The sequence below is a fragment of the Aquila chrysaetos genome, chromosome 15 (assembly GCF_900496995.4).
Source record: "Aquila chrysaetos chrysaetos chromosome 15, bAquChr1.4, whole genome shotgun sequence".
Classification (NCBI taxonomy): Eukaryota; Metazoa; Chordata; class Aves; order Accipitriformes; family Accipitridae; genus Aquila; species Aquila chrysaetos.
Window position 1 is genome coordinate 19,751,258 of NC_044018.1, and position 18,322 is coordinate 19,769,579.

An 18,322-nucleotide genomic window follows, 5' to 3' on the forward strand; every position below is an offset into this window, starting at 1 on the left:
TTACAACATAGGTTTGAATGACAGTTCCAGACCATGTATGATAGGATTCCTTTAGGGGGATCCAAATTTCAAAACTGAATAAAAGAAACAAATTAAGAGCACTGCTTGAGTAAATAAAGACACATAAAGAATTAAATCTCACACAGCCAACTATTTTTTTGTATCATTTTTTCATGTATTTCTGCTAAAACTTCTAACTAAAGTGGATATTAGTAAAGTCATAAAAGTAATATAGACCTAGTGAAACATGCTAAAACAATAGTTGTGACATCCAGACTTACACTACTTTGAGAGAAATATATATATTTTTTTTTTTAAACTGTCACTATCCATCTGAAAGTGTCAGCCTATTGCAGCACACACTAGTGTATCCCTAAGGTTGCAACACAGCCCCACTAAAAAAAAATTGTGCTAGAATTAGTAACAGAGTTCATGAAAAGGTGTACAGTATGAAACCAGTTTCTAGAGCACATACAACTAAATATTTAACAGTATGTTCCTTATTTAGGCACTTTCCACCAGACAGCAGAAGACTGATTTTGTGTTAGAGGAATACAGATGATGCTGTATCATCACAAGGAGAATGAAAAGAGGAAAAGAAAAAAAACTACCCCTATACATATAAACCTCTGGTCAGGGGAATAAAAATCCTACTTTTACTAGTGCACAGGGTTTTTTTTCCTTCATAATTCAAAATAAATTATTCTCAATTATTGTAGCTTTAGAACACTGATTTTGATAGCATTAATTTTTCTGTAACTTACTGGTCTATTAACCAGAAACAAGACCAAATTATCTCATAAAAGAATGAAATAGCATTTTAATGTTCCCTTTTAATTGTTGGCTCTCACTCTTTCAGAAACACATAAGCATTACCAATGGAAAGGATATCTCAAGTTAGCCTATCTATCATACAAGAGAGCTTATGAAGTATCATGAGGAACACAGAAAGAAACGATACGAATAGAAGTGGGTCAGACTGTGTAAATACAAAGACAAAACCCTAAAAAAAAAATTCCTGAAATCCACTATTCATGAGAACGATGACAAAAATTCAGCCTTATATACCCCACAGAGTACAATGGAGATGTGCAGGAAGCAATCTAGAACACAGTTCCTGACCTAAGTACCTACCTATTTAAAAAAAAAAAAAAAAAAAAAAAAATTTTGCACTTTTTGGCTTTTCTCCACAGCTGAATTTAGAAAAAATAAATCTATAACTCAATATTTTTAAGATTTTACTACAAAATGAGAATGGTTTGATCCCTGCCCCATATCAAACAGGAACGATCAAAGAGTGACTTAACTAATTACACCGGCTGATACAAGGCTCCCAGCAGATTCTACCCCCCAGATGGTGCACACCTACAGGCAATGGAGATAACCGAAGAAAGAGACCGCAGAAACCAGGAAAGGAAGATTTCAGAAAGGTTAGATCTTACAGCCATGATGAAGACAACAGTAATGGGATCCATGCACAGTATGGCTGCAAATGCCATACAAAATCTCAGGATGAAACAGAGATTAGTAGCATTGCCAAAAGTGAAGGAACCTTGGGAGAGCTTCAGAGGAAAATTAAGAGGACTGTGTTGGCCACGTTAAGTTAAATTAATGGAAAAAACATCTTCCACTCCTCATACATTTACTTGGATTTTAAATTCTTTCAGGTGTATTTCTCGGAGATGAATGGATGAGGGACTATCCTCACTGCTGTAAGAAGATCAGGTATATAAGCTTTCCTTACTTCAAACATAGAAGACACAGAAAACTTTCTAATTTATTGCATTTGTTATTATGAATATTTTGAATACAAAGAAATTATGCAAAATATTATATGTAGTACAATTAATATGTACATTATTTATATCTATACTCTAATTTCTTAAATTGATTTTTAAGTGCTTACTCCATTTATACACCATGAATCAAAATTAAAATGTTGAAACAAAACTCCTCATTTTACACTTGTTACACCACAAAATGTTATGTAAAATTACCAAAATGGCAGTGGATTGTGGATTCCCACTAATACATTTCAATCAAAATATATGAATGATTTATATCTATTTTATTATTTAAATTAGCTGGTTAACGATGCATGTATACTAAATTTCTTTATCAATAATCCAGCACTGCGTAGTTTAATGCTAGCCATAAGAGAATTGCTTGTTCTCTCCTACATCCCTGCAAATAGCATCTCTCTCTCCCCTCAAAACTACATAAAAAAGGTTTGATAGCTGTTCCCATATCTTAATCACATTGCATTTATATGAGATACCTACAACCAGCAGGTCAGCGCCATCCAACCTTGATCTTATTTTCCTTACAGATGATCATATTATGGTCCTGGTTGGTATGTTCAACTGTTAAAAATGAACTGAGGCATATAATCATTAAATAGAATATTTTCCTTATGCTCACCTTTTTACCACAGATATCCTAGTAATTTGTATGAAATAGCTGCAGTGGTTGAGTGGTTGCTGCAAAGACAGTTTGGATCCAAACTCCATTCACAGGATGGGTGCCTGCAACAGCTGGCCAGACTGTCCAGAACTGTTGCTACCTGTATGCTCCATGGCACAAGGACTGAACTAGCTTAAATATTGACATGACTTGCAAGGATTCTTTTCTTAGGCAAAATAAGTTATTTTTAGTACTGAAAAATATGTGGAAACATACATACAGCCTGGGGAAGACTACTTCTCCTGTGCAGCACTGCATCATGTGCAAAGCTGCCAAAATACAACCAGATCCAAAGAGCTGTCCAACCTGATGACCAAAACCTCTCTCACTCTTAAAAATAACACAGTTCCTTCTCAGTGGATTGAATATATTCAAGGCAAAACAGGAAATTTTCGCCTGAAAGATGATGAGTAAGCTCACAGGGACTTGCTCTAGGCAGTGCACATTGGCCTTGCTGGGCTACAACTGATCCTTTGCATCAGTAAGCACATGAAAGAGTCTTCTGCAAAAGATCCTGAACTTCCTTGACACCAACTTCCCTTCCTCAGCAACCTCAAAATCTCCGTATCTTTCTAGGTTACCCCATTGAGACTACCAGCATCTTATGTAAAATGAACTGTATTTTTTCAGAGTGGCACTGCCTATTACAACTGTTACTTACAAGCATTTTATTAATACATTGTGGTTCAAGTATGAAAGCTAAAGAACAGTAAGATCACTCAGAGTACTTGCATCAGAGAGTTATTTATTTCTAAATAACAGATTGAGAAAAAATAAAATTTCAAAATGGCCTGAACAGGAGTGAAATTGCTCTTAAAAATAGCAATTGTTCAAATCCAGACTCCTAGAGGACTAGAATACCCTCGGTAGTGGAACTATTTGGTTAACCTATGGGCTATCAGGAGAGTGGGAAGTAGAGCATTTATAACTTGAGATAAGCCACTTTTAAAGAATTGAGGCTGGTGGTACCTTTCTTCCTCTTCAACAATGGGATACATAGTAGATTATTAATTTTTAGTTAGTTTCAATTACTTAGCAAATAATCATACATTTAACCAGTATTTTTTTAATTAAGGAAAATTACCAAATTAGCTCTAAATTTAATTTAAGAAAAAATCCTAGAAATCAGGAAACCTAAGAAAAGAACACCTGCATTAGCATGTGTGCATTGACATGCTAGTGTTAAAAATAGCACATTGCTAGTACCTGGATGAATTTAAGAGGAAAAGCTCACAGATTCTGTTTCCACAAACTCTCTCAACACCTTTCACAGCCTGTTTCTGGCTAAAATGAACTATTAAATTTTGGGGTTTTTTTAATTTCAATACCCTAGAACTAAATTACTTTATTATATTTACTTGTTAAAAACATTCCCCTTTCAAATCAATGCTGTATCAGCATAATGAAATACAGTGCCTACCTATATTGTAATGGAATAATTTTACCCCTTATTGTTACTCCTTATCGCTACCTCCATAATGCAAACAATACTTTAACATAGTAGTTAATCATGTTCTTCTGGAGGGGGTGGGGAATCCAAAATACACCAATGCTTTAGAATTAAAAAAACCCTGAATCCATTATTTTATAATGACTGGTAAAAATGGCAAAAATAAAAAGCATTTTATAAATCAAGTACCTTACCTTTTCGTCCAGGGTATACATGAGGGTAATATTCGTAATAAAGATCAGGCTGGTCTAAATTTCCAAATGGTTCAAATTCCATTTCTGCATTTTGGAATAGATTCAGTTCTACCAGCAGTGCTAGTCTCACAAACCACAGCTAAAAATTAATACATACAAAAAAAAAAGGAAAAGACAAGGTCTGTTACTAGCTTCAATCACAAGCTACATCCAATTACAATTTCAACTTTCTGTTTTTCTGATAAAGTTAAGAGTTTCTATGTTACTGATAAGAATCAGGATTTATATTTACATGCTCTTTCATAGAATTCCACAGAATACTTTTCATAAGATCATTAAAATAAAACATAGAGGACTGATGTTTTAATTGTTTGGAAAGGTATTGAGATTTTGAAGTTTAAAAACTAGCCTGCTTCAAAATTGGAACATGTCTCTTTAAACTGAGTTACTATGTAAGAATTATCAATCTGACTTTTAATTGTTTTTCCCATTTTATGCAATTCCTAAAATCTGTTATGATGTTGGTGAAATTTCATGAGCTTTATAGTTACTAGGGCCAGAACCATGCGCTGTCATCTGGTCACATTTTGTTCAGTAAAACACTTGCAATGTTTCATGAACCTTTATTAATTTGGGTTCTTACTTCCTTATCATCATGAAACATACTTCTAACATTTGAATAGTACAAAGTTCACAATCTAGATAGTGTCCATGAACTTTAAAACAGTGACTCTTCCAAGACAGCACAACATATTCCTTTTTACTAGCGTGATTACCTTTAAAAACATACAATCAAGATAGAAATTTACTTAAAATAATTTTGCTTTAAATGGAGACCTGCTTTACATAAGCAAACAGAAGTGACTTGCTACAATGCTTTAAGAAGCTCAGTTTTTAGGCAACAATTAGGAAAAGAACATTGGTTGTGTTGAAAAAAAAGGCCACTGTGAATGCTATTGGAAAAAAGTGACAAGGGTGTATCTTTAAAAACATACCTGCAAAGAATCTGTTGTATGGTTAGTAGGTAGTCCACTTTTTTTATAGCCTTGACCATGTGCAGTTAGAAGCCGCCCACACAAGTCAACTGCTGCCCTCCAGTTTTTACTGCTCTGGGAAGGAGGAAAGAGTAAGTAGCAAAATCATAAAGTCCCTAAAATGCACAACTGCTTATTTTGCCTGAAGCAGCTACATGTCCCCATCAGTAATAATGACAAGGTCAGGAGAGCTGGCCGGTGAGCAGCAGAATGTCATTTGTCAAATCTGCACGTCTAATTAGGCAAAAAGTGAAATCAAGCATTAATATTATCAGATCACTAAAACAAAAGAATATACAACACCATATGGGATTCTAAAATTAAAGCTATATCATGTTTGCTAATATTCTTGAATATACTGTAATATTCACAATTTAGTTTACTCCTCAAACGGAGAAAAAAATTGCCAGCCATATTTCAATAATCACATCCAAGTTACTCTACTGTTATAAAGTATTTAACGCCTATTCCTACCTCACTGACTTCAGCATTTCAGATTATAGCCCCTAGTGCAGTTCATTTAATGAAAATACTTTCCTAACATTGCCCAGAGCACAGAATTCCTATCAATTAAGAACAAAGGACAAGAAACAATACAATGCATAAAATTATAAACTCAGAACAATAACAATTGTTTCACCTATAAAATGTAAACACCTGAATTTCCATTGGATGGCTAACTTCAAAATATTCTTAAATATATTTTTTTATTCATAAACCAAAATCATTCCTAGTTAGACAAGTCAAACTGTCTTGTCACACTGTCATCCTCTTAATGCTTCTGCCTTGTATATGCTAATGCAGCCATGTAAATAGCTAACAGTACCAAAAATTTAAAACACAGAATAATGCTTCACAGGTTTTAAGCCATCATACTTTTCTATCATATAGAAGACTTCTTCAAGAGACACGTATCCAGCAGGTCATCATAAAACAAATACATCTTGTTCCTGAAAGTAATCTTTTTTCAAATAGTTTCTTAAGTACATAAAAAAATAATGATAAATGTAATATAAAACTGTCATGTTGTCTGATGAAACGTAAAGGAAAAGAATATATTTATATTGGTGCCTGCAAAGTTCAGATACTGACCTTGAATCGGTATTTTATTAAATTCTCTCCAATGTTTAGAGTTTAGAAAACATGTCAATACAGCAAACAGTTACATAGAAAAACCAGTAGTTACAGCTGAAGAGTGTTCATACTCTCTGGCCCCCATTTTGCAGCCCTATAGTTCAAAGGGCCACTACAGGAGATTACCATGCACTGACCACCTCATCTCTCTCCCCTGCATTGTCAAATCCCAGATAAAAATTTGAGTTCCACTGGAAATGCAGAAGTCAGCTGACAGCAAGACCGCAAAGCAGCATAGCAGCTTCTGAGACATCTATGCTCTTACAGAAAAGCAAGAATTGATAACGCATTTATAACATCCTTCAACATATGTCTGTATCAACTTAGAAAAGCAGAAAGACACTGACATGGATTACCTGAAATTTATTCCTCTTCTGCAGAGACAAATTAATTCCTCATTATCCTTAGAACAGAAGTGGACACAGACTCTAAAACCACTCAACTTTTCTTCCCAAGTGAGAGTTAGGATCCAAAAATAATAATGGAACATTTATGACAAACTTACGTGCTACAATTTTTAAAATTCTGTTTCAGGCATAGACAAAAAATACTTTTTCTTTATAGAACAAGACAGCCAGGAGAAGCAAGTCTGACAACCATCATAAAAACAGTCTTTGCTGGAAAATGAAACATAATATTCATCATGATTTCAAAATTAGAGCTGCCTGCTGGTCATGGAGCATAATTCTCTGTGGAAGCTTAATAGAAGGCTGCTGGCAGTATAACTTAATTTGAAATTAGCAGGACACATTATTGTCTCTGGCAGATTGTACCAGACTTACAGTTGCCAGTCCACCAGAAATCTTTATCCAGTTATTTCAAACACCCTCAAAACCACTTTCACTTTTCCTGTGGTCTACAGCCACACAGTTCTAGGAACCCGGGTCCCCTGCTCCCGAAAGTAACAGGGATGAATTTTGTTTGTAAGTCTTAAGTAGAGGCTCAAAGCAAATATGGATACTACGGCTTCAGATACAGCATCAAAAATACTGAAGAATATTCTCAAAGAATAAAATAATTATTCTATGATGATCAGGACATGGTCAACCAGCAGCAATTGTGTGAAAACATTATTTTCTCCTAGAGAAAATACTGTCAACCAAATATTATTGGTAAATAGTTCACTAACACAGTACCACCTGGCAGAAAAGAACTTCTCTCCACACGTGGCATTAGAAAACCTTTTTTTCACAAAAAGTATGGAGCTATTGTTCTTTTAATGAAAGCCACCAGCTTGTATGATTTCTGCGCTTTTTACATACTCCTAGTCCAGATGTTTGACCTGTGAAGGGATTTTTTTGATCCATATAACATAACCAAAAATTAAAAAAGAAAAACAAAACATTTCAGTACTGACTGCTGCACACACCAAAGCTAGGACAAGCCCATTAGCCACCCAATAGACAATGCAATTGCATTATTCCTTGGAGAACTTCTCTGTTCTTCGCAAAATCAGAAGAGGTCCTGGGGGAGGTTTACATACAGATGGGGAAATTGGATAGTAAAACAGATTTCAAATAAAAAGGATTTGTATTTTTCTTCAAGACAGAACCAGCCCAATAATTTTTTATCTTTTCATTGAACTTCTTAAGATGTCTGAGATTTGAATACAATGACTCTAGGTTTAAATCAAAAAAGTAAACAATAATGCCAGGATTTTGCCTGGCTATTATCTCGTAGCGGTAGGAACTAAAAGCTTTATGTAGCTTGAGGTGATAGGCTTGTGTTACAGAGTCTCCCACCCCATCCACCTTTTCTTCTTTTCTTTTTTTTTTTTCTCTTCAGTGAGAGCTTACCTTGCACAGAAATCTGACATGCCTTTTTTGGAACAAATACAGTATGTTTATTATCTTACTGCTTCTTTTGATCGCACCTCCAACCTAATCAAATACTGTATCTGCAGCTTTAAGAGATAAAAATTGCAGTATAAGGTGATCAACTCTCACCTCCACATTTTACTGACTTACATTTCACCATTTTCAAAATAAGAACCTGAATAAGGCTATCGGGATCCCCTTTTATTAAAAGCAATAGAAGAAAACAGCCTAAAAACCATCTGAAATGGAGTCAACAACATGAGTTACAAATTCTGATAAATCCACATCTTAAGACCTGGCAATGCTTCTAGCCCATTTGATCAAAGTTAAAAGTAACTGAGATATTCTGTACATCCCAAGGCCTTCAATAAGCCTATTTTCTACAAAGAGGGATGGAGAAATGGGATGTAGGGTAGAAAAGAATTCCAGTGACTAAAACTAGAATGCTATTAGTTCAAATACAAGAATAGCACTGAAGATGTTATATTTTTTAGATTCAGAAATGAAGAAAACTTCCAACTGAGTAAAATGATCCAATACAAGCCAAAATTGTAGTCTGCCTGGAAAAACATTTTTGAAATTTCTTCCTTTTCTAATAGAGTGTCATAAGAACTTTAATTGTCAGAGTTTTCACTATATCTGAAAGACTGTGTTTTCATTCTATTGTGAAGATATTCACTGATTTGGACTGAAAAAATACTACCATATAGCTGAATACCACTGTCTCACATACATAACTGTTCCTTGGAAGTCTCCTCATGCAGGTCAATTTTGCTTGATTTTTTTTAATTACGGTTGAACAAAGATCTTAGGCATATGATCGCAGAAGTGTTCATATTTCTCCTTTGTATACAATACTGTACATTGTTTTCCTGAATGAAAGCAGTGAAGCTCAGGTGATGCAACAAATACAGCTAATACCCAGGTGGAATTCTGTCAAGAAAACAGAGTCATGCAGACCGGACATCTACAGAAAACATGTTCAGTGAAAAGGGAACACCTGATACATGAAGACAATTTATAACATTATTCAGTCTCTCAAGAAAACAATTTTGACTCAGAGCTAAGCCACTGAAATTTTATCCAATAAATTGCTTCTTTTTAGTGTAGAAATGCAACCTCTCCCACAAGCCCCCAGTTACTGTTTGTGCTACTTGTGTCTTCCACCTTCTCTCAAATCAGCTACAAAAATGTTGGAAATTGCTCACTGGTTTAGAAATAAAGTAACACCCCCCCATATTTTTAAGGATAATTTCTAACTTTTTAAAGTGAGTATGTATGCCATACCACTGTACCTAAGTTTGTTCTATTTGAAAATATATGTAAGAGCACAACATTAATCACATGCAAAAGTAACAGTATATGATTTTTTTTTAAATAGACTCAAAGGGAATCATTAACTCTACATGTAACACCATTAAAGTGATTAAAATGTCCTCCTCCACTAGCTATGACATTCTTCTCCCCTGTAAATTACATTGGTAGAGCACTTTCACATCAGTTCAGAAAATGTAGCTAGTAACCCTTTCCTGGTCTAGTAGCTTGAAGAAATGATTGCATACTTAGAGGAAACATTGTGTATTTATTTATTTTTAGGTTATGTTAACTATCAAAGACATATTTTCCTATGGCTGCAAACACCTAACAACTCAAAATATCAGAAAGGTCTCTAGTAAGAAATACTGTGCTATTTGTTCAAACGAGGGTAAACGATTATCTAAAACATGGATTAACAGGAACTAACATAATTGCAGCTTGCACCTTGTATGTATAATTTTTATTTGCTGCTGTGAAGACAAGCTCTTGCTTACATTTATTTGCTCTAGAGGTAAATGCATGTTCCTATACCAGATTAATAAACATTTTCAGAAATTGAAAGCTCAGATTTTTCTGTTTCCAGTGGAAAAATATAAACACTTCGACTCTACAGATGTGTAACTATATTTACAAGTTATCGCCTCAGTGATAAGCACATAAATTTACAGAATTACATTGCTGGACCACTCCAGCACTCCTATATCTCCTAAAAGCCTCAAAGTTGTAAAACTAGTTCAACTGCACAACCTCTGCACCATTACTCTACCAGTAAAGCATTTCCAATTCACTGTTACCCATTCCATAGCAGAAATTTAAAATGTGAAAGTACAGTTGTTCAATAAACCAACTATCCATCTTTGGGTTACTGGTACAAATCTCACTCAAATCAACTAGAGAGCAAATTCATGGTGAAAAAAATTTTGTTAGCAGAGTTTAAGAATCTGAGTTCAGTTCCTGGTGAACAACTATTTGTCTTAGAAATGATGCTGCTGTTGGTGGTCTCATCAGAAAAGGTTCACCTCTGGAAGTTCAGCTTACTACCTTCCTGATAACATTTGTTTTCTGACAACTAATTGTACTTGAGGAAACTTGCAGACTTTGGGCACTATGATCCCCCAAAAAGGACTTCAGTCTCCAACATTCTTTGCTACGAGCACAAACTTCATCTTACCCACAGAACTGTTTTTTAACTTGTTCCAGTAAAAAAACATTTACTTGTACTTTTATAAGGAAGGTGAGAAGTTACTACTCAAGGATGTACACTGGAACCAATCCAATTTAAGATACTCTTTTGTGATGCTGGTGAACAGAACTGGTATCTGCATTTGTAGATGTAAACTAGTAAGTATTGTTAATACATGTAAGGACCATATCACTAAACAGGGATCAGATGATTTACAGTATCAGAATAACAGAAGAGGTAAAACACAATCATTGACATGGAAAGTCATGTAACTTACAATATTGTTGAGTTCTGGACAGTGATAATAAAAAGATGTTAGCTTCAATTGGAAGACGTTCTGAGAAGAGCTCCTAAGAAGAGCTCCTAGGATGATTATGAAGACATCCAGGATGAGATGACTAGAAAAGTGTTATTTTTGCCTTTAAAAAGAAAATCCGAGAAGTGGAAATGTCACTGCTGTCTAGCCATACAAAGTAGCAGGGGAGAGGAAGCAAATATTGAGAAGAGAAAATGACTTAAAAAGCAACATGAGATCAAAACACTTAAATTGTTGTAAACAACTTTATCTTTGATTAGAAAAAAGATTCTGAGAGAGGATTGACCAGTATTCCTTTGATTAACCACCAAAGGAATGAAGTTCTGGAATAGCCTTTGAAAATAGCAGCAATGTATCTGTATTTGTTAAAACAGCTAAATAAGCTAACAGAAGCAATTGTATGGTAGAACAGAGGAGCTCCAGAGCTGCAGCTAAAGACCTGTGGTATGAAGATTTGGGATACTGATGAGCCATTTAGCATGCTTTTCCCATCCACACAGGATTAAAACCAGATACAAATGAAGCATTTTCCTCTGGAGCAGACAGGCTTGGAAAACTGCCTTTTTTTTATTTTCTTGTTTTCTTTCCTTCCCATAATAAGATGGAGTTCACACAAGGTCATCTGAGAATTTTAACCTGACAAATTTCTTCATAACAGGACTTAACATTCACTTTTGGTTTCAGCTGCCATTGGTGTCTTCCTACATCTGATAACTCTTGAGACTTTTGGATGGGATCCCAGGTTTACACATCTAAATTTACATGTTATCAGTAACTGTACTGATTAGATCTCAAAAGAGTTCAGACATCCGCTCACACGTAAACCCCTAAATAATAGGTATCAGTCTGAAGCTGAAGTCTATCCTAATTCTATGCATTTCTCCTCTGTACTGTGGACCCCTTTGAAATAGACTCTTTTAAGTTGCTGTCCATTGCTGCAAGGGATTGAATTGTGTGACTGCAACAATTTCATTAATTCTCATGTTCATGTGTACTTTACATGGATATGAAACAAGCAGCTAAGGAAAAAAAAAAAACCTTAACTTTATGGAAACTGCATAGCAATATTCCCAACTTTCACCATTTTTTTATCCAGATGTTAATGAAAATATTCCTTGTAAGTGGACCTTTGCATGAAAAGATATATTCACTAAACATATTTGGTCAGGAATTCACTCATAAAGAAAGTAAAATTGGTGGTTGGTAACAGAGCATTTATTATACGTCATTCTGGCCTACTGTGTATGTAAAAAGCACACACCTTTTTAATTTATATCATCTAGCATGAGATTTTAATGTTTCTACCTCTGAAATACCTTTTACCTCTAAAACTTGCCAGTCAGAAATAAATTTTCCACATTAAGAATTTCAGAATAAACAGCAATGTTTGCAAGGAAAAAAAACCACCCCAAAACCTTATTCTTATCATAAAAAGAAACAGAGCTCTGCAAACAAAACTGAGAGACAGTTATATTGCATACTCCAGAACAACCAACAGCTAATGACTGGAAGTTTTGAAAACTGAAGAACACCCTGACTTCTAGCTGAATGGCTGCAATTTTATCAAAACCCCCCTTCTAATAAGACAAGTTTTAAAAAAAATGTGCGACAGGTAGCAAAAAATCTTACAGCTGCAGATTGCCTCCTATCTTCTCTGCTTTGATCCTAAAAGCCTTAACACTGCTCTTCTGGAGCTTAAGAGCACACCCAAAGCTAAAACAGTATCAATGGCAGCACTGTATTTAAGGTACAAGATGGTCTGCAGCATAGAAGAACATCTTGCATGGACAAAGCTACCAGGCCAAATAGAAAAACCTTTCCCATACATCAAAACTCCTCTTCTGGAAGAGAGAAAGGAAGTCTGGAAAAAGGCTTTTCCTACGTAGACACTGATGGGGATAATAATTCTTAGTAGATTTTTTTTCTCCCTCCAAACTCTCAAGTTAAGCAAAACATTGAGATGAATAGAAAAATATGTCTCCAGGATGGAGATCACAATCTGTTTTTTCAGGTTTAGTTTCCAAAATGACCTCTGATTTCCTTTAACAACGCTTGTGGAGACCACCTAAAGTTTTCCTAACATGACAAAAAAAGTCTCATTTGGAGCTTTACATGTAATGTAACACAACTAAATTAGAAGATGTTGAATACTAAATACAGACCGTCCTAACACTTACAATTCTTCACTGCTTTTCCTCAGTACTTTTTCATCCATTTTTTCAAAAATGGAGTAAGCCTAAAACATTTCGACATTTCAACAGATTAAGTAAGGCTCGGTCATGTAATAGTAATGAGATTCACACAGGAACACAATGGTTCAAAGATCAAGGCTGCTAGATGCAACTATTTCCAGGTCCGAAATATTTACACTAAGGAAAGGATTTTAACTTAGAGAAAATGAAGCTTTCATTAGGAAGTAATTTAGTTTAGTTTTCCTGCACTGAAATAAAAAACTAAAGCAGTTGAAATTATCACATCAGCTTTGCTTGTCATTTACAACAACTGGTATGTCTTACCTTTTGTAAAACACTAAGGTGAAAACATAAATAATACACATGCAGATAAACAAAAAAGTGATTAAAATCTGTTTTGCAACCGTTTACGTTACATAAAAATTAACAGCTGATAAATTCACAGTAACTTAAAATTACCTTTTTTCTAACTTTCGCATATAAAAAAGTTTACTATGTCATTTAAAACCAAATACTTAAACCCCAGTGTCATTCCCAGTAAAAACTACTGTTCTTTGGCTAGTCATTTTACAGGATCATGAATAGACTGATATGTAGATTTTTTTTTTTTAGTTTCTCCTCAGTCAGTAGCTTCCAATTACCTTGAGGGAAGCATGGTATTTAATATATATTGAATTATGAAGATTGTTACTTACAATTAGCTGTTTCAAGCCTACAAATGACTGTTCTACAGAGCTGGCGTTTAAAACTTGTCTCTTCACTGCAGCTTGTTCCCCCAAGAAGCGAAGCATTAAGTCTTTTACAGCATCTCCCTTAGTGTTCATGGAACAGAAAAAGAAGAAACATAACAAGACACTTTAAAACGTTATTTTAGCAAAATAAAATGTTGAATTAGAGCTGAGCAACATAGTTCTTTCCCCTTGAGAAATGCTTATTTTCCAGTACTTTTTATGTGAAATGAATATAAATGCATATATATTTACAGCATTTTAATGAAAGCTTCTAGATTTACTCCACATTATTCGCTTTATTATTTTTTTTTTCAATGTTTAGGTTTCAGTTTGCATAGAAACATTCAGGCTTATTTGCTTCTCATATTAATATCCTTCAAAGATCTTACAAATTACTCCTCAAAGATCTTACAAAATAATCCTCAAAGATCTGACAAAGCACAGTAAGTTTTACAGGTTTTCATAATGGATATTAATGTTGAAAGGTGCAATCTACTGATCGAAGATAAACCTGCACGTGATCAGCTAGCCTTAAGTATCCACAGAAAATAAACTTTGAGAGCTCATAGAACCAAGTAAATAGCAACCCTTCAACCAGTATTCTTAATTTCAAAAGAATTAACTGCAGGAATCAGTCAGAGAAATTGGGTTATCGGAGTTCAGTAATTTGAAGACTTGGGAATAGTTGAGACATAAGACATTTGAACCTGGAAGTCAGACAAGATTAATTCTACATTTTACCACATGGAGCAGCTAAGAGAAGGAGTGTTCAAATCCAGCTTCTATTTCCAGCTTTGCTAGGAATAAACTGAATATGCACCCTCTGTGCCTCAATTTCCCCTTCTAATCTTTGTTCAACTATCAATTTCTGTGCCTTCCCGTCTGTCGGCTGACATCCTTGTGGTTCTGTGTACTACGGATTTTCAACAGGTAATCAAGAAATTCAAGCTTAACGTCAAGGAGCTACTGAAAAACTGTGGACCACGCATTGGCGGATGTTGAAAACTGTGCTGCTACTGTCTGCACACTCTTCAGGTACCATGTCTGCCAAGACAGACTGTAGGACAGGGTGTGTGGGGGGTCCGAGTCTTGCTGGGACTATACACATTACTGTATACAAGGGAGTGCCCTATGGTGTCAGAAGTCACCACGTGCCAAAAGCAGGTAACAGAAATTACTTCTGTAAGATTTTTGCCAACCTTATGTTTTTATGCATTTTTAATCTAGAAAAGGAAACATCTGAAAATAAGGAAAATTATCAGCAATATATTAACAATATACTTATATTTTTGTTTTTGAACAGGAAGCAATTCAGCCAAAGTAAAGATCTGTCTAGTTCACCATCCCGTTGGTGAATAGCAGATGTTCACAGGAACAGTGTAAGAAACAGGATAAGCTCATACTGGTCTTTCCCAACTTAAAGCAGCCAGAACTTTATGGTCCACCTGTGCCAGGGGACACATTTGCCCACCATTTTTAAACACCCACTGATAGACATACCTCCCAAGACATTTGTCTTGCTCATTTTTCGGTCTGTTTTTCTGAACAAAAGTACATCCAAGGGCAATGAATTCTACAACTTAAAAACAGTTACATGGTCTGCAGAACAGTAACTTCTTTTGTTATGCTTATTACCCAACAGTTCCTTTGCCATAAAAAACAGCAGATCATAATCCTCTATTCACCTTAATTCTTTTATGAATTTTAGGTCATTATTGCTTTTGTAAACCAAAAGGTCCTCTTCCTTTTAGCTACCACTCACAAAGAGAGAACCTTTGCACTCCTCACCATCCCTCCTCTCTCCGCAATGTTTTAATTCCATTGTATCTTCTCAGATCTGTGGTAACTAGAACAGTATGCAGTATTTAAGATGGCAAAGCAGAAAGTGACCATGCAAAAATATAAGCAAACAAAGGAATATTTGCAAAAATCCCTCTAAAGGAACATGAAAACACTCACTTAAAGAACTGAGGTAGGAAGCTGTTAGCACAGAGAGCAGGAAGCAAGCCACAAAGCCTTTTGCCTAAAAAAAGGTGAGCTGCATAAAATACAGTAAAGCGTAGCTATGATAAAGATACTGGATACTAAATGTTTGCACTTTCCCCATGGACAGTGATGGGAAATAGGTTTTGTGATTTCTGTCTAGTTTCTTGAGGAACGAGACTGCAACTACTGTTTCACTACACGGAAAATTTTTACCTCTAATGCTGTCACTTATCCTATGAATAAACAAGATTTCCATCTCTCAGACAGAAGAGTCTGAAGGATTAAGAAAAGACAGTGTGTGCAGAATTACATGAATGCAAAAGAATTGTTAATCCCCCCAACAGGACTTTGGAGGAGGAAACATTACAAATGAATGTAATGAAACAAAGAACATAATGACAGCAGACAGTAACTGATGAGGAAAGGCATAATGGAAAGAGCATAAAAAGCAGTACTCCAACTTGTTCCCACACTCAGAAAGCACAGGTACAGATAGTCTGTAGCATACACAATACAAGATAGTTTAAAAAATAATGTTTCTTGAATGATCAGCAAAAAGTAGCACACAGCCGAAATTCAGAACATTTAGTATTTTTCTTGGTGTGATTTATCTACTTAACACTTGTAATAAGAACACTTTCTGAGTGAGCAGGGCAAAAAAATGTATCAAGCTCTTCAATACACGTCATACAAAATTTCAGTCCTTCCCTGAAGCACACTTACAGTTCACTGTAAATGCACTTTTCAAATAACTTCTTTGCCAACTGCATGCAGCCCGGTTTAACATCTTGCATTAACATTTAGCATTAGCAAAGTATTCATACCAAAGCTTTAATAACCATTGTTGGGAGCTGATTTAACATTGAAAACATGCCTCCCACAATGTTTCAGTTGACATTTCAAGTACTCTACAATTATAGTTTCAGTTAAATACACAATTCGCAGTACTAGAAGTGTATGGAACAATGACACCAAACTGGTGGATGTCAGGTCAGTCAAGGCATGCACTCAGGCCACTGAAAAGCAGTAACTGGAAGTGAGGGAAGTTGTATAAACATAAAGCACTTCAAAACTTGTCCCTGCTGACACGCCTGTGTGACTGCTTATGAATTATAATCAATGAAGAAAGCAGCAGGAATGCCCTTTAATCCCACCAATGATTTTACATCAGGTCTTACTGTAGAAATACAACACATGGACATTGCCATAATGTCTTCTTTTCAATTATGTACTAAATGGTAGATCAGCATATATGCACATGCCCAGATTCAGGGACTCAGCACAAACAAGCTTTAATCCTTGACTGGACTGAGGAAGGTGTGAGAGAACTATTGTAAAAAAGGACGCCTGCAATAAGGAGGCCCTCATCCTTGGGGCCTGTGGAAGGGATCACTCCTTCTGTCCATCCCATTAGCTGTCAGGAGAGAAATACTACACACTCATCAAGGTCTAAGGGATTTTTTGGGGAAGGTGGGAAGGATCCTTTTTTTTTTTTTTTTTTTGGAAGGGGCAGAGGAGTAAGCTTGCTCTTACAGTGTTTTCTTTCGTGCTAATTATTGGGCTCTGTGATGAGAAACAAATGTTTTAAGATAAAGCTAACCCAAGAAGTAGCAGCAGCATGGCGCATGTCTAAAACTGGTATCATTTGTTGAAACCTAAGATTTGTCAGTTAATTCAGCTACAGATCTGGACCTGATTCACTCCAGAAACTTTTCTGATAGTTCCTGCAGACTGGGAAATCACTACAGATTGTTCTCTGCTTGTATTTGACTATTGACTGATAATCTTTGTTATGCTACAACTAAGGATTAAAGTATCCAGACCCTTAACACCATCTCTCTAGACAACAATTCTATTACCCAGAGACCTAGATATGAAAGAGTAGGATTAGCCTATTTCAAGAAAAAAATTCCATTACAATAGTTAGCCTTGGCTGAGCCGTGAAGATAAAATTACTTCATGAGAAATACTGAATAGATCTGAGTGAAATTTCTCAAATTCTGAAAAAACACTTTATGCCTTCTCACCAGTTGGGAACTCTGACAGAAGAGAAAGAAATGAGTTTCCATTACTGTTTTTTCCTTCATGATCTCATCTGGAGTTTTCCCTTTAATTTGGGGGTTATCCCTTCCCAGTAGCTTGCTCCAGCACTCAATCTTTCTTATAGGTTATACCTTTCCACTGCTTAGGGAAGATGCAAATGATGTGATTTCAGTCAGTGTTAACACTATTGAGAGCACTGTGAACATCAGTGAAAAACGTTATCTCCCACTTGGTTGCAACAGCAAATTCCACAAGCAAAGCTGTCTGCTTTCAGACTTCGTAGTACAGCATAGTGATTTCATATATATTCCAAATGTGAGCATTATCTCGCTAACTAGGAGGACCAGAAACAGACTACTTAAAAATACAACCAGCTTTGGATTCTATGGAAACTGTCAACACTGGTTTTCAAGGTACCCAACAAATTTCACTATGAATAAATCAGATCTGGTTTTAGCCCCT

General features: G+C 35.5%; 1 protein-coding gene across 3 annotated transcripts in view; it reads right to left on the minus strand.

Annotated features, from left to right (window-relative positions):
* Positions 1 to 18,322, minus strand: part of TRAPPC12 (trafficking protein particle complex subunit 12) — a 55,941-nt gene that overhangs the window by 35,338 nt on the left and 2,281 nt on the right. For all 3 annotated transcript variants that reach the window (XM_030037427.2, XM_030037425.2, XM_030037426.2), the window contains exons 3-5: positions 13,796 to 13,912; positions 5,103 to 5,216; positions 4,108 to 4,246 (exon numbers count right to left, since the gene is read on the minus strand). In XM_030037427.2, coding sequence (XP_029893287.1) covers positions 4,108 to 4,246; positions 5,103 to 5,216; positions 13,796 to 13,912 — 370 coding nt within the window. The remainder of the gene's footprint in view (positions 1 to 4,107; positions 4,247 to 5,102; positions 5,217 to 13,795; positions 13,913 to 18,322) is intronic.